We start from the raw sequence: 22,524 nt of genomic DNA, 5'->3' as shown, positions 1-22,524 counted from the left end.
ATAAAAGGTGCTAATTATCATTCAGACTTAATGGATAAGCCAACTATTTGAATTACATAAGAACACTGCATTTGGGGAAATGGCTAGTCAACGGAAACTGTGTTAAAATTAAGATATATGAAAGGGATTTAATTACAAACAATAACAAAACTTTAATAGTTTGATCTCTGAAATCTTTTCGTAATGGCCTCTCTTTTTCTGGTCTTCATTAAAATACCTAATTTTTCCCTCTTCTAAGAAGAAAAAAATCATCCTTTAAGATTTTCTTATCCATGCCTCACTTGGTTCACCAGATAGTTTGGGTTTGACAAAAGCTGTATTGCTCTTCACAATCCTATTAGCTCAACTTTGTGGGAGGAAGAGTCATAGAGTCATAGACTTTAAGGTCAGAAGGGACCATTATGATCATCTACTCTAGTCTGATCTCCTGTCCAATGCAGGCCATAGAATCTCACCCACCCACTCCTGTAATAAACCCCTAACCTATGTCTGAGCTGTTGAAGTCCTCAAATCATGGTTTAAAAACTTCAAGGTGCAGAGAATCCTCCAACAAGTGACTCTAGCCCCACGCTGCAGAGGAAAGCGAAACCCCACCAGGGCCTCTGCCAATCTGTCTGGAGGAAAATTCCTTCCCAACCTCAAATATGGATCAGCTAAACCCTGAGCATGTGAGCAAGACTCACCAGCCAGACACCCAGGAAAGAATTCTCTGTAGTAACTCAGATCCCACCCTATCTAACATCCCATCATAGGCCATTGGGAATATTTACCACTGATAGTCAAAGATCAATTAATTGCCAAAATTAGGCTATCCCTTCATACCATCCCCTCCATAAACTTACCAAGTTTAGTCTTGAAACCAGATATGTCTATTGCCCCCATTTCTCCCCTTGGAAGGCTGTTCCAGAATTTCACTCCTCTGATGGTTAGAAACTTTTGTCTAATTTCAAATCTAAACTTCCTGATGGCCGGTTTATATCCATTTGTTCTTGTGTCCACATTGGTACTGAGCTTAAATAATTCCTCTCCCTCTCTTGTATTTATCCCTCTGATACAGTTATAGAGAGCAATCATATCTCCCCTCAGCCTTCTTTTGGTTAGGCTAAACAAGCCAAGTTCTTTGAGTCTCCTATCATAAGACAGGTTTTCCGTTCCTCGGATCATCCTAGAAGCCCTTCTCTGTACCTGTTCAAGTTTGAATTCATCCTTCTTAAACATGGGAGACCAGAACTGCACACAGTATTCCAAATGAGGTCTCACCAGTGCCTTATATAATGGTACTAACACCTTATCTCTAGTGAAAATACCTTGCCTGATGCATCCCAAGACCACATTAGCTTTTTTAATGGCTATATCACATTGGTGGCTCACAGTCATCCTGTGGTCAACCAATACTACAAGGTCCTTCTCTTCCTCTGTTACTTCCAACTGATGCATCCCCAGTTTATAACAAAAGTTCTTGTTATTAATCCATAAATGCATGACCTTGCACTTTTCACTATTAAATTTCATCCTATTACTATTACTTCAGTTTACAAGGTCATCCAGATCTTCCAGTATGATATCCCAGTCCTTCTCTGTATTGGCAATACCTCCCAGCTTTGTTATTCACAAACTTTATTAGCACACTCCCACTTTTTGTGCTAAGAGGCTTGACACCATTTGTATGGAACCTCATAAAGCTGCTCAGTTTCCTACAGGATGATATTCAGTAATTTAACAAATTGTAGGAAAACAGCAATGAAAGAAAAGGTACTGGGCAAGCCAACAGTGGGAGACAGAGATGACTGTGCCATTTGCCTTACTTCAATGAGAAGGGCTATTGGTCTGTTAGAAATATGTTGGTGCTGTTACTATTCACGCTTTACAATAGGAGATACTGAATGTGAATATGGTCACTAGTATATTGATACGTGCTAAAGAATGAATTTGATTTACATATTCTCTGTTTCAGGCATTTTCAAAAATAAATGAAGAATCCAGTAAGGATCCAAATCCAAACTACAGGAGAGGGAAGTGAAAGTAGTGGCTTATCAAGCAATGAGCTTGTGGAAGGAAGACTAGTGGGTTATACTGTGAGTTTGCAGGGCATAGAGGAGACAACTGCAAAAAAGAATCTAACCAGTGACTTCTGCTGAGCTGTATCTGAGATCAGCAGCCCACACTTCTGCTTCATTTAGGGGCTGAGGAAAGAGCACCCATCATTATATAAATGATATTTAGTTACATTTGTAGGTGTTCATGTATAGTTACAAATATGAATGAAGAGGCTTTAATAATTTAGTCACAATGCTTCTCCCTACCCCTTCACATTGCTCTCCTTTTATTTTCCAATTTTTCTCCCTTATCCTAGAGCAGATGTTTAAAATTCTGCTAAAGTAATGTCTTATTTAATTACTGCCAAATGTTTGGGTTCCAGACATGTAACCAGCATTTTTTGCTAGAGATTAATGGGTTGGGTAAATTACAGAAAGTTGTTTTCAGGTACAGACAGGTAGCAGATATTTCATGTGGAAGCCATGTCTGCTATTGTAATTGCAATGGCAACTTTAACCAGCAAAGCAATTTCAATTAAGTTATATAAATCATTAAAATACACACCTAAGGATATGGAAGCAAAGAATGGCTGCACACTGTGCAAGTGCTTATTTTAAGAGGGAATTATGTAAAGGTGAGTATATCCTTTCTATTGCCAAGATAAATTCATATAGTCATCTCCATATGAACTGACACATTTGAAGACCCATCACAGGTCCCTCTCCATCAGTGACTGAAATTAGCTTCTCCTGACTATCAGCTACTCTCCCCCACCATCTCCAACATCTAACTCCTTTCCTGCAATCCTCATCATCTCATTGAGACCTCTTCTGTCCATCTGTTTGGCTTGGATCCTGTAGAAACCCACCTCCTGATACGCACTGGGAAGCTAGTAGGATGCAACCAATGAGCAGTTCCCTATGCAGGGAAAGGATGAGGCTGGCTAGAGCCCATCCTGTGCTATGGCTTGATCTCATTGGAGTCCAGTGCGAACACAGAAGGAGGTTGTGGGACAGTGCAGTAGCTGGTGTGTGGGTATACAGTAGTGTGACATTCCTTAAAGTTAAAGCATCTAAATGGCTGCATTAGTCATGTAGCGTTATGTGGCTCAAATTCAGAATGTGTGTTCTGCAAATTGATGGGCCATAAACAGTAGGCCAGAATGATGCTGTCTAGTTATTGTTCAAATGATGATTTTTAGTCCTTAGGAAGTGACTGGTTGCCACACTTTGGCCTGTCTCACCCTATAGCTGCTGATGATACATGCTACCTGTTGTGTTTGATGGCTACATGCATTATTCCTTCTCAGTCAGTTATGCTACTATGTCACCGCCTTGACAGTGCACCTACATTACGTCACGCTGTGGATGTGCATTGCTCCAACATCTGTGGGTTCATTTCTGTGTTCTGCAGACATTGTTCCTATAATTAATATATGCAGTGATACTTGAATTACACAATTTTCCCCAAAATGAATGATAGTTTATGCAAAGGTACCAACTTCTCTGACATAGCATCTACAGAATGAGCAGCAAAATGCATGCAATTTTATTTTTTATATATCTTCCTATGAGAAATATGCCATTACAGAAAGTTGTCAAGGGTGGTCCTGGGTTTAATGGGGCCACAGGGAAATAACATCTGCAGGAACTTATGTAGCACCTTCTCCAACCAAACATTTATCCCCACCTTCTTCTGCATACCTGTCTGTGCCAGCAACACCATCTCACCTGTTTAAAGAAGTTCCATGGATCATAGAGAAGGATCCTGGCTTCCTACATGGTCCTGACAACCACAAATGGAAGAGGAATTTAACTTTCAGTACAGAGCATGAGACAGGTCATTCAGGGACTTGTTTTTTCTCCCATGGCTCATTTCCACAAGTATCTGAAAGGCCTACAGATACAGAACTGGGGATGGCTTGGGGCTTAGCACATGGTGTGTTGAGTGGTGACGAGGACTAGTTGGGGCTCTATAAGTACTGTGACCATATTTACCAAAGTAAAATTGGGACACTCTCAGGGCTGACCTGAGCTGCCTGGCATCACTGCTTGCCTGATCCGCACCCACCCCCACCCCGCATCCTACACAGGGCTGTTCCGAGCCACCTAGTGTTGCTGCTTGCCCAAGCTCCATGTCACCCGGGACTGGGGCTGATTGCCTGAGCCTTGCATTGCCCTGGGCTGCCTGCCCAAGCCTTGCCGCCCAGTGCCTCATGTTGCCGCTGGCCTCCCAAAATGTTCCTCCATGCCCCCCAAAGGGGAACAGCGTGGGCAAAAGTGAGCATTTGTTCCACTTGTTCGTCAACTGATCAGAGCAACTTGCAACTGGAGAGACCAAATGGGACAAATGCCCACGTTTGCCAAAAAAGTTAGGACATCCAAGATACAGTTTTAAAAAGGGACTGTCCTGGCCAAAATTGTATGTATGGTCACCTTATCTATAAGTCACATTGGTCTAAGGCTGGCTGTGGGCCTAGTGATACTCAATGTACCTAGAGCTGGCTGAAACAGGAATTTTGGTTCATAAAAAATGTTGGTATTTTGCAATTTGCTTTTGTTCTGAATTAGGACAAAAGTCAATTGACTTGAAATTTCTTGTGAACTGAAGACCCTTGAAAATTTTGTTTCAGAAACAGTGAAACATGGTATTCTCAAAAGGAAATCTTTGGGGACAGCTGGGAATCAGGGACTGGCAATGGAAATTTGCTTGTGTTTTTACTAACTTTTCATCAAATTTGTAATAGATTTGGCCAACAGTTTGTTTCAGCAAATCAGCACTTTTGGAAAGAAAACATTGTTTTCTCAGGAAATTTCTGACCAACTCTCTTTATATCACTATATATAAATTCAGCTGGACACTTGACCTTAGGGATTGACAGTGTGAGGGAATGTTGCAGTGCCAGTGTTTATTAGAATAATGTACCTCTGCTCTTCTCCCTCTTCAAATCCATTTCTTTTCTTTCCCCATTGCCACCTTTGCTTCTTTCCTAATACTCCTTTCCTTTCAGTCACTGAAATCCAGTACTGCTGGCACTACTGGTAGAGGGAATTATGTGGGATCCAAAAATAGGCTTTTTTATTGTTCCTAATTATTTTCACTAATCTTGAGGAAATAATACTGGTCCTGCCGGTGCAATATCAGCTCAAAATGTAGCCCTCCTTCCTTCCTGCCTTTGCTTTGTTCAAGGATATTTGGCTGTAGCTCAAGCTTTCCCTAGAGAATGATGAAGTTGCAGGCAGCCAACTTCACTTGGGTAGTCACAAAATTGGTCAGAGAAGCATGGAAATGGTGTTTTAAGGGTTCCTGGGGAAGAGGAGAGGTGTATGTATCTGTGGCCTCCCACTGACCTTGTGTATGTGGTAGTGAAGTGGGCTCAGCTGCTTGCTTGTTTGTTCCATGCTTGAGCTTGCAAGATCGACAAGGGCTGCTTGATAGCAGCCTAGTTAGGGAGCTAATTTGAGCAATAATCTGTTTCAGTGCCCCTGACATAATGCCCCATAGTCTGACTGCAGTAATGGTTGTTTATCCCCAATTATATAAAATGTGAGAAAGCTCCTGCTGCTATTGTTTCTCTGATACTGAAATTAGGTTCTCCAGAGGCTTTGTCTTCTGTTTTTACTGAGCAACAGGGCCGCTTTGTCCATTTCTTGTGGATGTTATTGAAACACTCCAGTAAAGAGATATTGCCTTTTGAGCTGTTACTTTAGGCTCTAGCCATGCCTTAGCTGATTCTTGCTCCTCCTGAGTTATAGAGGCGGGGTGGTGTTGAGAGAGAATCTATCTTGTGCATTGATTCAAACCCTGTTACAAACACTAGCACTCTCTCCTCTGGTCTGTTTTCCCTTATTTTTAGTTTTGGAAGAAACCTCATTTCCCAACAACCAAACCCTACTCTATGTTGTCCTACCACAGCTGTCAATGCTGCACTCTCTTCTTTTTTCTCCCTTAAAAGGAACACAATAACTTTTTGATTTGTTTAGTTTTGCAAGCAGAAAAAATGAAGGCTACATGAAAAATATTTATCCATAAATAGGATGAGTGTATTCAATCTCTGTTTGCGTGTGAGAATGTGTGTGTGTGTGTGTATATATATAACTCTAGACATTTCGCCGCCCCAAGCACGGCGTCATGCCGAAGGGGGCGCTCTGCCGGTCGCCGGTCCCTCTACAGGCATGCTGCCAAAGGCACCCTGCCTGCTGCCCTTCCGGCAACCGGCATAGCGCCCCCTGCGGCATGCCACCCCAAGCATGCGCTTGGCATGCTGGGACCTGGAGCCACCCCTGCGCACAGCAAGCAGGAGGCTTGGAGAGCAGCTCCAAGGCAGAAGGCAGGAGCAGCACATGGCAGTGGGAGGAGGGATAGCTGCAACTGCTAGCCTGCTTGGCAGCTGCTGCACAGGGAACTTAGGGGAGCGGGGAGCAGATAGGGGGGCTGCCGGTCCACCCAGTTCCAAGCCCCCACCAGCTAGCTGTAACAGGCTGCTCTTCCTGCAAGCAGTGGACAAAGCAAGCGGCTGCCAAACGATGTTAGAAGGGAGCATTGCACAACTTTAAACGAGCATGTTCCCTAATTGATCAGCAATGTAACAGTGGAAACAACTTTAACCAAGATGACTTTAAGTGAGGAGTTACTGTATACTGCATACAGTATACTGTGTTTGTGTATACAACCCTGTACAGTAATATTGGATGTATAAATGTATACAGTAATGTACAGCATATAATAGAGTACATATGCAAAATATAATTTTACAGTATTTTTAATTACATAAAAGAGAGAATGAAAGAATAAAAAGGGAAAACAGTAAACCAAACCACTCTACTCATCCTGTATATTCTTGCTAGTCTACGACAATGATGATAATGGTGATACAATGGCTGTGACAATGGTGATGTGATGACGATGAATGATGACAATGATTAGTACAGCGCCCGTATGATGAAAGATGAGACGATAAAGATGGGTGCTGTACACACTTTGATGATTAGTCTTAATCGTTTCCTGACAACATTACTGAGGGGTCATCAGGGCTTGATGTTGATCCAGGAGACGGAGGTGATGGAGAGCGAATTGTAGATGAAGTGGTTGGCTCTGGTTCAGCTCGAGAAATTGATTGCATAGGCTCATCTGCTGCTGGTTGTTTTGTCTTGAAAAACATGGTGATTGGCAACTGTCACTGTTGTCTCTTGAGCTGCTCAAACATTTCTTGATATGATCTCAAATAGTCCGTAATACTGTGTGTGATTTTGAGGCTTTGTTCCATAGAGGGATTGTATTCAGAAATTAAATCATTCAAGTGTTTTGCTGCTTGGAACACTTCAGCAAATTTGCCTTTTAGGGCACGGGGATTTGCAGCCCTGTAGAGCAAGCCCGGCTTTATTAAATGCCCAGCCACATTGCCACACAACAACACAATCACACGGTCTTTAACTGCTTTGAAGCCTGGGGCTTGTCTTTCTGATTTCAAAGTGTAAGTGTGGTTGGGCATTTTTTTCCAGAAGAGCCTGGTCTCGTCAGCATTAAAAACTTGTTCCAGAATATAGCCCTTTTCTTCTAGATTTTCTTTCATTGTTCGGGGTAGGCTCTTGCTGCCTCTTCCTTGGCAGATGCAGCTTCACTAGTAGTCTGCATGTTTTTGAGGTTGAAGTGGTTCCTAAAACTGTTAAGCCAACCTTGGCTGTCTTTGCATTCCTTCTCATCAGAAGGCTGTCCCTCTTCAGTGGGAGGTTTAAACAGTGTTTAGAGGTTAAGAGCCTTTTCTTGCAACGTGTTGCCATCGATAGGCAAGTTTATGGTTCGTGTCTTCCAGCCATAAGTTTAATGCCTTTTAAGTCTTCACTAAAGTCTTATCACGCACCTGGCTTGTCACCTTTGCAGTTGTAGGAGCACTTGATGCCATGGCTTGACGTATTTCTCTCTCTTGAATCTTGATGGCACGGATGCTAGATTTGTTGTGGCCATATTTACGAGCCACACTGGAGACTGACAGACCGTCTCTCCATAAGTTCAACACAGCCAGTTTTTCCTCCAGCTTTGGAACAGATCACTATTTCTTCGGTTGAGCACCAGATGAAGTAGTTGGCTTGCATTTAGGGGCCATGTTGTACAAAAAATACGTATCTTTAAACAACAGAATCACACTCAGCGTGGTGAGATGCTCACGCTATGAGAGGCATGTGCGAACTGAGACCAACTGAGGGAACAGCAGATTCACATCTCCCATCTCATGCTCACTCTGGGGCATACACTCATTGAGTGGAATGGTGGGTAGAATCACTCGCACTACTATATTTAAATTGTTATTTTTCTTTTTTTTTTTGCCGAGTGCATATAGTTGAATTAATGTAAGTTAAATGCATGTATGATGCGACTCCACTGTATGAGGCCTTGGTCAGTAATAAAGGTTGTGAAAAGCAGCACAAATAGATTTTAGAAGCAATGAGACTGCAACTCATGGTCTTCTAGCTCCCAACTGTTGGCACCTTCCCCTAGGCTAAAGGGTATTTCACTAGAAAGTGTCTTAATTTGGTGTATGTGAGAGAAGGGGATGGGGACTGTGTAAGATTTTGCCTGTTGTGCAGATGTGTGCCAGAGTCTCACATGAGTGGTGCGACACCTGCCCCACCTGGCATGCCCTGTTGCTGCTTCAGCACCTATCCCAGGAAGTCTCTGCTGTGGTGGCTTTTCCTCTTCCAAGGGCCCTGGCTGAAAAGGGGGAGAGTACAACAGAGTGGGTGACCCTGTTCAGGAGCCCTGGAAGGTGTTTTTTGGGGGGAAACCTGGTATGGGGAGGAGGTAGTGATGAGACTTCATTCCCTTCCCCCCCCCGCCCCCTGGCATCTGCTGCAGCAGCCACAGCCACAGCCTCATGCCATGCTGGCAGGGAGTTGGGGACCTAAATCTCAGGGGAGGCTATTCCTGCTCAGGCCCTGGGGAGGGAAGCTGCCGGGGGTTGGCAGGCGCAGTGCCCAGCACTGCGTTTCCCCTCCCCGTCCCACTTCACCCTGGCCCCTGCCCCGGGAGGGGGGCATTGCCAGAACCCCTGGGGGGAGGGGAGCCTTTGCTGTGGGCCATTGCTGGCCGAGCCCCGTGGGGGCGGGACACGCGTGGTACCAAGCGGAGCAGCCCTCTCCCGGACCCACAGGCCGGGTGCCTTGGCCTGGGCGTGTCCCCGCGGGCGGTGCAGCGAGGGCCCCCCGCCCCCGTGTCGGCGCTGGGCAGCCCGCGCCGCGCGTGGCGGCGAAGGCGGGGGGACGCGGGGCTCTCGCTAGCGCTGCCTGTGGTCACAGCCCGGCGCGCTCGCCTCCCATCCGGCTCCGACTCGCGCTCTCCCCGCTGCCGCCGCCGCCGCCGACCATAGAGTCGCGCTGCAAACAGAAGATAGAGGGAGTGCAGGAGCTCGCCATCTCCAAGCCATCTACAGCGGGAAAAACATGGAGTCCGCTCCGGCAGCCCCCGATCCAGTCACCACCGAGCCGGGCAGCAGCGTCTCCGAGCCGGCCGCCGGCGCCAGGGACACCCCGGTCAACCTGGAGCCTGCCCGGAAAAGCGAAGCGCCGGCTCCAGTCCGCAGGCAGAGCTACTCCAGCAGCAGCGGCAGCAGAGGTAGGGAGACTTGGGGAAGGGGGGAGCGCTGGGATAGGGAGGGTGGGAATAGAGAGAGGGGGTAGGAGAGAAGGGGAAATGTAGCAATTAAACCACCGGGCATAAACCAGGGGATTTATTGGGAGCCGGGCACAGAAAAGCAACTCCCCTCTCCATGCAATCTGGCAAACTTTTACAGCTCCTTTTAATTGCTGCGGGAGGAGGGACAGACCGGAGGAAAAATATTGAAAGAGAGAGAGCGAGAGCTGCTCGTTGCTTTCCCGTTTCCCCGTTTATCGCCTGCAAAACTCAAATGGGAACTATGGCCCTGAAATTACATAATTAAAACACAAAACAACCCCCCTGCAGGATTATTAGAATTAAAGGAAACAAACTTTTAAAGCTGCAGTGTCCTTCTCCCCCAACCTTTCCTTCTCTCTCTCCTTTTGACAGTTTCTTCTCTGGTGTGCTGAGGTTTGTTGTTGGAATGGGGGAGTTTTATGTGATCTCACTGATTAATTAGGAGGTTGCCGATCTGCGATTTACTGCTCCACTCTTTTGCATGCTGTATTCTTTTTAATTTGCTTCTTCGCTGTGTTTAAAAAAAAATCCCTCCCAAAAGTTGATGGTCTCCTCGCGTTTCTTGAAGGTGCGCAACTTTGCAGAGAAGGATCTTCCTGATCTTATGGATTTTCCTCTCCTCCACCCCCAGTCACGAGATATTGCAAACAAATTTTAAAGAGCCTTTAATTGCTGGTTTAATGATGACCTAAGCATTCTCCTGATACAAACCGCATGTTTAATAGGACGGGCAGCGAGAAACGTGTGCTGGCCAGTTTAAGTTCGGCATTGTTTATAGCATTACCTGTCCACTTTTACTGAAAGTAACTGTCTTTCGACAGCATTGTATGCTAACTGTTCGCTACTGTAGAGGGAGGGAGAGACCCGCTGCCCCCCTTTCCCCATTGCACAGGAGCGGTTAATTAAAGTCGATGGGTTTTAAATATATTTAGGGTTTGTGAAGAAGAAAAAAAAAGCGAGAGGGACAAAATGCTGCTTTAATTCCCGCTGTCAATAACTTATAAATCGCCGCTGTCATCCACGGGGAACTGACTCGGTAGGATCGTTGGGTGATGGGTGGAAACTCAATAAAAATACATATACTGATCTGTTCAAGAAATGACAGCCAGCCTGGCGCACACAGTCCTCGCATGGCTCCGCGGTCCTATGCCAGCTGCCGGCTGATTGCAGGGAGTCTGGGAACATTTTCAGGTGGTGCGGGGGAAAAACCGATTCCTCCCGGAGTGTGTGATTTTTGTTGTTGTTGTTTGGAATATGGCTGATCATGTGTTGGCTTGTGTTTTACAGTATTTTTCCCATTTTGGCCACGCCCCCTTTTCCAGGCAGCTTCCCACTCAGGGAATCCGAGTACAGTACAAGCCAGCAAGATGACACACGCTGAAACATTTAATTAGAGGCAATTTCCGAATAATGACCGCGCAGTTATGCAAATACACGGGAGAGGGGAGGTGGCGAGGGAGAGCTGGCTTTGGAGAAGACGGGAAGATGGGGAAGGTTATTGTGTTCAGAAAGCTTTTGGCTGCAAAGAATACATTTAGAGCTTGAGACAGTGGATTTGGAATGCAAGCCGGTTATGTAACAAGGTTAATCAGAACCACTAGAGAAAATTTCCTTAATAATGCTAAGGAGTTTTCGGAATGTTTTCAAAGCGGCCGTAGTTTGTGGTTGTTACACAACCTTCCCCTCCCCAGTTGCTTCCAGTCTGTATGCTTCAATCTGCTTTAATTGTCATTGCTGGCACAGGATGACTTTTAGGGGGGAAGGGGTGGGGAGAGAGGGATGGCAACCTTCAGATTAGTTTTGCGATGTTGTAACTTTTAGACCTTAAATTATGTAATGGACTACTAGTAAGGTATGTATATATCAAAAGGGAAGACGGCAATATTTCTGACGATGAGGGTGATCCGCTCGTGATTCTGAATCGTTTAGGCTTTGCTACCGCTAACCTGCTGACCCATATGTCCCTCCTCTCCCTTGTGTAGCATTCAGTAAGGGAGTGGGGGTTAAACACACACACTGCACGCAAGCACTAGGTTATGTAACAATCTGAATGAAAAAACGAAGGTCAGTGATGGAGGCATCCATGCAGCAGTGCAATACCAAAAGCCCCTGGAAATTGTCTTTAGAGTCTTTAATATCTGAGAGTGTATGCTTTTTAGGGACAGTAATTGTTTGTGCCTTGTAGGGGTGGGTGTATGGATTGGACTGATTTAAAGAAGGAAACTGTTTTGAGTTTAGGGGTGATGTAATGGAGTTGGTAGGAAATACAAATCTGCTCCTAGATTGCAGACAGTAAGAAAATTGAAGCTGGCATTCAGGATTAATGTTGCATAAATTACAGTATTGAAAATAAGTTGACCTATCCGCTAGGTGATTATGCCTTTCTGATATTTAAAAGGTGAAGGTCTGTGACTTTGCAAGAAAATACCAGATAATTGTAATTAACATTTTTAGCCTGTTTAAAAGCAGGACCTAGATGGAGACATTGGGTGAAATTGAGCCACCTGACTTGTGATTTATTTATTTAGTTAGTTAAAGATGCCTGAGGTTGATTTTATGCTTTTTTCAGATAAAGGGAAAATATATTATGTGGAAATCTTCTTGACATTGGGGTGACCTCGCAATGCATGAATAGCACATATATGAGTTCAGGTAAAAAGAATAGCCCTGTAACACAGGTAAATTCCAAATCATTTGTTCGTGTACATGTTCAGCACATCAACTAATTGTTGTTATCTCACAATGTGCTCCATGCAGGCAGATCCAGAGACATATGCAGGTCAGTTTGCAGAATTGGTACCCAGAAAAGCATTCCTTGATTTTTAAATCAATAACGTTAAGACACTGGAAATATTTCTTCTGAATCATCTATTTTAGTAGCTGCTACTGTTGCAAACCTGTACTCAGGGCTGTGCAGCTAAACTAGCTTAACAGTGAATTCAAGAAAATAAAGACTTGAAGAAAAGGGTAGTCGATGAGACTCAGGAAAAAAAAGATGGCGAGAGGTTAAATTCTTAACTGCAGCTTTAATTACTGTAACGTTTGAAATATGGTATCTGTTGATACCACTTATATATCTGGCTTGACAGATCCCTAAATAGCTTTATTTTATTTTTACTTTTGCTAATGGGTTGCTCTTTTTACTTTGTTCTAATGGGTCGGTGTTTATTATAACAAGCAGTATTATATAAGTGTGTGTGAGACTGAGAGAGAGAGAGATCACCTGTGGACTGATGGTATTGAGTAATGTTACTGAGTAGTGTGAAAGAATAATGACACATTAGATTGAAAAAAGTGACCAACAGTCAGATAAAAAGCCGGATATTTCCAAATAAAGATATTGTTGTCACTGTCATAACCTTATTCCCAGATTTGGACCTTAGCGTCCAAAATATGGGGGTTAGCATGAAAACCTCCAAGCTTAGTCACCAGCTTGGACCTGGTACCTGCTGCCACCACCCAAAAAATTAGAGTGTTTTGGGGCACTTTGGTCCCACTGAAAAACCTTCCCTGGGGACCCCAAGACCCAAATCCCTTGAGTCTTACAACAAAGGGAAATAATCCTTTTTCCCTCCCCCCCCCCCTCCAGGTGCTCCTGGAGAGATACACAGACACAAGCTCTGTGAATCCAAACAGAATGACTCCCCCTCTCCGTTCCCGGTCCTGGAACAAAAAGGACTTTCCTATTCCCCCAGAGGGAATGCAAAATCAGGCTAGCCAATTCAACACACAACGATCTCCCCTGACTTCTTCCTCCCACCAATTCCCTGGTGATTACAGACTCAATTTCCCTGAAGTAAAGAAAAACTCCAACAGGTCTTAAAAGAAAGCTTTATATAAAAAAAGAAAGAAAAAATACAAATGGTCTCTCTGTATTAAGGTGATACAATACAGGGCTAATTGCTTAAAAGAATATTGAATAAACAGCCTTATTCAAAAAGAATACAAATCAAAGCACTCCAGCACTTATATTCCTGCAAATACCAAAGAAAAGAAACCATATAACTTACTATCTGATCTCTTTGTCCTTACACTTAGAAACAAAAGATTAGAAAGCAGAACTACTTCTCCAAAGCTCAGAGAAAGCAGGCAGCCAGAAAACAAAGACCTCAGACACACAATTCCCTCCACCCAAAGTTGAAAAAATCCGGTTTCCTGATTGGTCCTCTGGTCAGGTGCTCCAGGTGAAAGAGACGTTAACCCTTAGCTATCTGTTTATGACAGTCACCTACTCTAGTTGTTTGTTTATTTTAACCTAATGGCAGTAGATTTCCAGTTTTGCATTAGGTTAAACCCTAATCCATATGTGTTTGTACAGGTGTTCTCAGATGTCTTCATAGCATGCACTGACTTCATTGACTACTTTGCACACCCTAGTCACAATTGCATATACCACTTCCGCTTTCATCTGCAGTCATTGAATATTTCTAAGGCAACTACAGCCATTGCTTACGTATAAAGTAATATTAGGAGAGTATTTTTAGATATATATAATATATAAATTATTGAGCATCTGGAAATGAGAAGCCAGAATCATGTGACCAGCCTGCTGTTTGTGGATCATCAGGAAGTGCTCCACACACTACAGTCTAAGATTCTCAGTGTTATTACCTCCTTCTAAAAATGAACATATATGAAAAAATAACAAATGTTGGACTGAGCTTTCTGTTATCCCATCAAAGCTTAAATGTTGCATTTTCATTTTTAAATCTGAAATATCAGTTGTCCTAATTTCAGGAGCCAAGGTCTTGTTCTCTAGGCTTTTTTCTCACCTTTTGTCAGCTATAGTATGTCAATCAACTGCTGTAGTTTTCCAAGGGCTGCTGAGGGACTTGTGTTATGCTGTCTTGCAGTTTCTCCCCTGTCTGTCTATCAGACCTAGGACTAGAAAGCAAAATATTTATTTTTTCTTTTCTGGGCTGTTACTCTGTTTATTTTGCACTGTCAATAAGTGGGGGAAAAAGAAGTTTCCCCTCTGTTGACAGAAATAATTTAGTTCCATTTCCTATTCATGTCCCCCAATGCGTTTTTCAGGTATCTTGTTAGGAAAGTTGAACATTTGAAAGGCAGCATTCATGTTGTTGGAGGACATTGTATTAAATGTTTGATGGTGGTGATTGCTGTACTTCTGTGAACAGAAAGCTATACGCACATAGGAGGCAGTTTCCTGAACCCTTACTGATGAATATTGAATGTCTGTTTGCATTTCCCAATCCCTTGTTGGGACTTGGGTCTTTGTCACCACTTGAGACTAATGATATCCTGATTTTTATTTTATTTAATTTTTTGCACTGTGCTGTAAGTTGATTATAACATCAATGAATAGTGGGTGTCAGCCCTTTATTCTACAACTCCATCGGCAGTTGCACACTTCGCAGATGTTTCAGATGTTCTAAACAGAATATTTGTGATGTAACAAAATTCGTCAGTTTAGTGTGTGATCTTTGCATTTTCAAGTTTTGGGTACTCTCTTTTAATTTTCAGAACACTTTTCTCACAGCGAGTGCTGTTCTGATTTAGGACTACTTCTGATTTAGGACTATAGATTTGCCTGTTGGGTAAGTGAGATGTACTATGAAGCATCTGAAAGAAAACCGCAATCATTTAGTTTTAAACCTTTGTAGCAGAAGAACAATAATACCAATTTTGCATTGTTTTCTCAGGAACAGTCCCATTCCATTGTTGCAATAAAACCATAACTTAGTCTTTTATTTTATTGACTTGAAAAGAATCTCAGTGGCTTATAAACCAGTAAAGAACACATTTGGTAATGGAGATTAATTGGCAATATAACTTTTATAGCTCAGGTTATGTTTCAGTGGTAGGACAGTTTTGGCTGTTGAAAGTTGTCTGATTTTCTTCTACTGTTTGTTTCCTATTGTAAGGAAATTTGGCCTTGGTGAAATATGGAGTAGCTCCATTGAGGTTAATGGATTTATTCCAGATTTACCCAACTGCAGTGAAGAGAAGAGTCTAGCCCTAAGGTTTTATAATGTCTAAAATTAACCTTAAAATGATTTCATTATCAATACTTAAGACTGAGTATCTTGAGTTATTTAAGTTTGTAAGATAATGGGTCCAAAAAACTAGGAAGTGAAAGTACTCTGGGGAAAAAATATTAAAATTCATTAAAATATGTTGATAAAGGATAAATTTAAGATGTTTGAGAAAGAGACTGGCACCACCAAGTTCAATATGCATAATTAATTTAAAAGTTTCAGCTTTAATATTGTTTGTTAATTTTGACTGTTCTCAACAAATTTGGGTAACTGCCTTAAGCATAGCCTATATAATAGAATAAAAGTATTTGTTGAAAATAATTATGAAATAATTGTTCTAAAGTACTTCTTGGGTTTTTTTAAAATACATTTTTCTTTACTTTAGGCTTGGTGCTGACTGTATTAAGGACTGGGTTTAAAAACCATAGGTGTATTGCATTTTGAAATATAATTGAAATGGGAAAAAAAAGGGAAACGTTCTCTTTTTTAAACAAAATTCTTAAAATCACTTTATATTTTTAAGTGATTTATTTTGGCAAGTTCAGACAGATTTACTGTATATTTCACCAAAAAAAAGGGGGTAAATTTAGATAATTCATAATATTCCTTAGTTAGAAAACATTGTGTGTAATTTTTGCTACCTGTTTTGGGTGTGAACATTCTTCGGCTTCAATTTTTTTGAGTAGCATAGAATGAGATTGAGTAAATTTTGGATGTGTTGAAAATACTTTAATATGTTACATTTCTGCTGTTCACTGTGGTGCAGTCGTGTTTTAGAGGTTGAGTTTCAAATTTCTCAAATGTTGGGGCTTTCACCACTTACCTTGGGAAACTCTTCAACACTGTGTCATGTTTTCCTGATACTTTGTTTAACATATCTTTCATCCCATTTGTCCTCATCTTTTCCATTTGAACCTCAATTTTTCTCACTGCATGATATTCCATTCCTCTTCCTTAATCATCATTTATGTCTTTTAAAAATATTTACTCAGGCATCAGTCCATCTAACTCTAACCCTCTCCCTCTCCCCCCCCCCAACTCCTTCCAACTGGACAATAAATGAGATTTCCTTTTGTCACCTACAAGAAATTCAAACTCAGGAGAGAAACCATGCCTGTCAACCTGATAGCTGCCAAGTCGTGTGTAGCTCCATTTGTGACATTTCTCATGAGTAACAGAAGTCACTGATTGGGCAGGGTGCATGGGATGGGGGGAAGTCGTGGCATTAGTGCATGGACATGGCAGTGGGGGTGTGCGATAGGTGGGGAGCTAGGGTTGCTAGGGTGCCTGAAAGGTGGTAAGGTTGCTGATGTGTCTGGGATGGGCGGGTGCAGGTGACAGCTTTGGATCCAGTGTCCCACACCCACAAGGGATGTGGGTAGTTGCAGGTGTCTGTCTATCTGAAGAGGATATCTGGGTGGAAGAATCTTGGGCCAGTATTCTGTCCTTCCTTTGCCTTCTGTCCTTGCCACCTGCTGCCATTGCCACCTTTTGCTGCTGTCTCCTCCTCTTCCTCTATTTGGATCTAGGGGAACTGCTGCTGCTGGCAGTGAGGAGCAATTGCAGGCCATCCCTTCAGTCCAGTGGATATATGAGGATCCAGCTGGATTGCAAGGATGCATGACAGGACTGCCAGATATGGCTGAATTCTGTTCTAGAAACCTAGCTTGCAGTGACGCAGGTGTCTCTACTCATGATGGTGTTGTATTGCAATATCTGATGCAGTGTCATGGCAGAATTACTTGATCCATGGACAAGAAAAAAAGTCATTAGAAGAGGGCTTTGTAAGTTATGTCGGAATGTAACAGTTTCCCTAACCAAGCTCTGTGAAACCTTCATTTTCCCCAAAACTGCATAATTTCAAAACTTAGCCCTACGTCTTCAGAAAGTTAATGAATTTTTCAAGTTAACATGAGACCAATTTTGAGTGAAAATTGGCCAATGGCAAGTTCAGTTTCACAAAGTTTTGATCAGTGAAATGGGTGAAACTTGCAAATTCTGATCAAATTTCACATTTTTATTTTTTGGGTTTGTTGTAATACTGGTTGTCCACTCTCCCTAACTGAAAGTGAAGAGGAGGTTGCCATGAACTTTTGTGAGATCTGAACTTCCACACTGAGCACTGCTCTCTCTGTCTACAAACTTCAGTTGAGCACTTCAGTATACCTGTTATTGGTCTGTGCTGATAAAAGCATAACAGTAGGTAGTGGTGCATGTCAATAGGAATTACATATGTAAATTACGTGTTCTATATGAAATTGCTGTTTGTGTGTGCCAGTTTAAATCTCATAGTTATTCCTGCCCTAATAGCATCTTTCCTTTGGAAGGATCCTCAGGTACTTTAAACACTGTACTGCTATCAGGAACAACCTCAACAATTGTTGAAATCCAGTCGCTTCTTGTGTGGAATTTGACAGCTGTATAATAGCACAGATAGGACAGGAAGTGAAGACTACCATCCCTGGCTGGAACACTGAAGGAGTGTAGATAGATAGAATATAGTTACCCAGTCAAGACACTTGGATGAACAGCTGTATTCCTGTGGAAGAAGTCTTAGCAATCTTCTGTGACTGTGTATGTCGTTATATCTCTCCAGAAAGACAGAACTTCCAGCAGCACAGTACACTCTAACGTCAGTAATCGGTGCTGTCTCAGATGGAAGAGTGCTGTCTACTAAATCATGACTACTAGTTCTATAAGCTTCTTTGGATATGTCTGCATTCATTCACTGAGCAACTCCAACCTCACTGGGTTTTGAGATCTGACAAAACTGAAGCTGGAAGTGGTATGTCTGCAGGTCTTGCTTTCATAGATTTTATTAAACAGATTTCTATACAAAGTTACTTTCTTTAATAATGTGTTACAAAGCATGGTACCAAATGCCCTGAAATTACCAGAGGCTTTAAGAAGCTTGTCATGAAGCATGTGTTGATGATAAAGCAATGTGATTTTTTTTCTTTTTGGGGTATGGGGAAACTCTGTGGCTGTTACCCAACCTACTTAATTTCCTCTTCTCACATAAGTCCCTTTCCCCCCAAATAATCACATAAACAGAAACTTCTGCAGTTAAGGGACAACAATTAAAATTCACGCTCAACCAAATGTACATAAATGATCCAGTAATGGTGCCCCACTGCAGAGTTTTTCATTTGTAATTTAATCTAACAATTTCCATATACTTCTAAAGCAGCACACTATGAAACTGGCAACTTCTGAGAAATTGCTGTGCTATTACAAACAGTGTTTGAGCTGGTATGAATAGATGGTGCAATGGAGAACAAAGTTAGTGGCTGAACCGGAGCTGAGAGAAATTGCTAGCAGAAGGTGAGAAAGCAGAGTTGGATTATGATAACCTCCCTTGTAGAATCAAATTAAATCTTGTTAAAGGTTTTATTGATCTTAGTTTGTAGTTGTACCATGCATTTACCGCACACAGGTATATGAGATTAATGAGGCAGATGTTGTGATCCAGGAGTGAAAAACTACAGTGCTGCTGTTTTTAAAATGTTTTATTTTGTACATGTTGTAGGATAGTTTAATTGACTGTATGTTTATGCACTTTAATTCCATGCCTACTCAAATATGTTGGAGGCATCTAATATGTAGCAATAATGGAAATATAGTTAAACTGTAAGTTAAACATAATGTTATACTAAAAAGGGTTTGAGCAGCAAGCACCCATTTTCTCTAATTTGTTTTTCCCAGAGAGAGCCAGAATTTGTAGTATACAGCAGTATTCTCATTGGAAGAGTGTCTGTGTAAAGAATAATGTATGTATATCTGATCATGTGGAGCTAGCTTTTGAAGGTAGTACATGCACACTGTCTGATCTGTTGCCCCTAGCGTCATAGCTTCCCAGAGTAGACATCATTGCACACAGTGGGAATCGCTAATAGATGCATGCTTTTAGATATTTTATATCTCACTATGCATTAAATGCTTAATGAAATACATTACAACTTACCAGTTGCCATAAAAAAAAAAATTTGCCTGGAAAAAAAAAAGTGTGTGTGAAACCAATGGGAAAAAAGTAAACCTTGATATGCAGTGGGGTATACGGGATATGCTTGAGTACAACTTTTGGAATCTGAGCTGTCATCTACCTACCCACTGGAATTAAGATTTGGCAGCATTTAGAGGGCAGTTTGTCTGTGTACATGTGCAGTAAGGTATAAACAGGCTGCTGAAACACACATACAATTGTAGACATGATGGGGGAAAATGAAATTATATATTAATAGAGTTTTACTTGACTGCTTTGACACAGCTGGTACAAGGTCTGTGATATACAGTCAAGAATAAAATCAAGGCCAAGGCTTGTGAAACACAAGTTGTAGGATTTTCGCCCCTCTCCCCCCGTCATATGAGTGTGAGAGTATTTTAAATTGAGATTTTTTACTTTTTAACCACCTATGAATGGAAAATAGTGGCTATTCGTATGGAACTTACAAACTGAGGGTACGTCTACAGTACACAATTAATTTGAACTTATTTTATTCAAATTTTCTAAAGCGATTTTATACGTTCAGTGTTGTGTGTCCCCACTAAAGTGAATTCGGCGGAGTGCGTCCACAGTACTGAGGCTAGCATCAAATGTTGGAGCAGTGCACTGTGGTAGCTATCCCACAGTTCCCGCAGTCTCTGCCACCTACTGGAATTGTGGGTTAAGCTCCCAGTGCATGATGGGGCAAAAACATTCTCGTGGGTGTTTCTGGGTATGTGCCGTCATTCACTTCTCCCTCCGTGAAAGCTACAGCAGACACCATATTACCAGCAGACTGTGCAGCACGGTGCACTGCCTGTCTCCTGGTACTATGAGTCCACCTCGCATGTCCTCTTATCTTTCTATCTACTCTTTCATCTAACCATTTCCCGCCTTTTTTCGGCTACCATGAACAGAACCACACAGCTTCCACCGCTTTTTCCATGTTGTCTATCCTGAGCTCCCGTGGAAGCTACAGAAGGCAACAAGTCCCCGCCGTTTTTCGGCCATCGTGAACAGAGCTGCACGGCTTCCGCTGCAAACTCTGCTCATGTTTCCACCGCAAACTCTGCTCTCCCACTCTTGCAGCTCTAACGAGCTTCCCAACTCTGTGAAAGCTACAGAAGACAACCATTTACTGCCAAAGCAATCATTGACCAGCTGCTATCAAGGGTAGTGACTCTGGGAAAAGTGCAGACAATTGTGGATGGCTTTTATGTGCTGGGGTTCCCTAACTGTGGCGGGGCATTAGACGGAATGCATAACCCTACCTTGGCCCTGGCACACCGGGGTGACCAGTACATAAACCACAAGAGGTACTTTTCCTTGGTGCTGCAATCACTGGTGGATCACAAGGGACGTTTCACCGACATCGACTTGGCATGGCTGGGAAAGGTGCATGATGCTTGCATCTTCAGGAACCCTGGTCTGTTTGAACAGCTGCAGGAAGGGACTTCCCAGACCAGAAAATTACCATTGGGGATGTTGAAATGGCTATAGTTATTCTCGAGGTCCCAGCCTACCCCTTAATGCCATGGCTCATGAAGCCATACACAGGCACCCTGGACAGTAGTAATGAGCAGTTCAACTACAGGCTGAGCAAGTGCAGAATGGTGGTAGAATGTGCTTTTGGACTTTTGAAAGTGCACTGGCACAGTTTACTGACTCGGTTAGATCTCAGCACAACCAGTATTCCAATTGTAATTGCTGCTTGTTGTGTGCTCCACAATCTCTGTGAGAGTAAGGGGGAGAAGTTTATGGCAGGGTGGGAGGTTGAGGCAACTTGCCTGGCGGCCAGTTTTGCACAGCCAGACAACAGGGCAATTAGAAGAATGCAGCAGGGCGCGCTGCGCATCAGAGAAGCTTTGAAAGCCAGTTTCATGACTGGCGAGGGTACGGTGTGACAATTATGTTTGTTTCTCTTGAAGTTACCTGCCTCCTATATATATGAAAGGAAATAGAGTCTAAATTGTTTAAAAAATGTTCTTTATTATTTGTTGCACAACACATTGAGAGAAATCTGAAGACAGACTGGGGTGAGGGGTGGTTGGGTTAGGGGGGTGAAGGAGGAGGGAAGGACAGGTTGAGAAATCAAATCAAAAGATAGCATATGCCAGCTTTCTGGTGCTTGGGCGATCCTCTGGGGTTCAGTGTGTGGGTCCCCGTAGCCTCCCCCATTGTGTTCTTGGGCGTCTGGGTGAGGAGGCTATGGAACTTGAGGTAGAGGGAGTTTGATTATACAGGGCTGCAGCGGCAGTCTGTGGTCTTGCTGCCTTTCCCACATTAGATCAACCATACAGTGGAGCATGTCAGTTAGTCACCCATGAGCTTGACCATAGCGTCCTGCCTGCTCTTACTGCGCGTGTCCCTCCTCTGTTCGTGTTCCTGTAATGCTTTACAGGACTCTGCAATTGTTTGCCTCCATGCATTCAGCTGGGCCCTATCAGTGCGGGAGGACTGCATGAGCTCGGCGAACATGTCTTCCCAAGTTTTTTTTGTCGGCCTTCTAATCTGGACCAGCCTCTGGAAAGGAGTAGATAGGGGCTGCGTTGAAACATTTGCACCTACGGGAGGAGAAAAAGGGAGGGTAGTATTTTAAAATATACATTTCAGAGAACAAAGGGGACACTTTGGTGTGAGTAAGCCATCACACACAGCCGGGCAACAGAATTCAGCTTGCAGGCAGCCTAGGGGCATGCGGGGTTCTGCTTCCTCTACATTCATTTCAATGTTTTCAAACTGCTGAAATCCCTTTCCCATAGCAAGCAATGCTTGGTGGGTTTGCCACAAAGGAGGGCCTGTGGGCTCTCTGGGATGATCACTTCACACAACACCCAA

General features: G+C 42.9%; 1 protein-coding gene across 1 annotated transcript in view; it reads left to right on the top strand.

Annotated features, from left to right (window-relative positions):
* The first annotated feature begins 9,421 nt into the window (after positions 1 to 9,421).
* RORA (RAR related orphan receptor A) overlaps positions 9,422 to 22,524 on the top strand; it is a 539,659-nt gene continuing 526,556 nt past the window's right edge. Inside the window, exon 1 of the mRNA XM_030578387.1 lies at positions 9,422 to 9,645. Coding sequence (XP_030434247.1) covers positions 9,474 to 9,645 — 172 coding nt within the window. The 5' untranslated portion in view covers positions 9,422 to 9,473. The remainder of the gene's footprint in view (positions 9,646 to 22,524) is intronic.

This window comes from Gopherus evgoodei, chromosome 10 (assembly GCF_007399415.2).
Source record: "Gopherus evgoodei ecotype Sinaloan lineage chromosome 10, rGopEvg1_v1.p, whole genome shotgun sequence".
Taxonomy (NCBI): Eukaryota; Metazoa; Chordata; order Testudines; family Testudinidae; genus Gopherus; species Gopherus evgoodei.
Note: the sequence above shows the minus strand (reverse complement) of the source record. Positions and strands in the feature narration are given on the sequence as shown.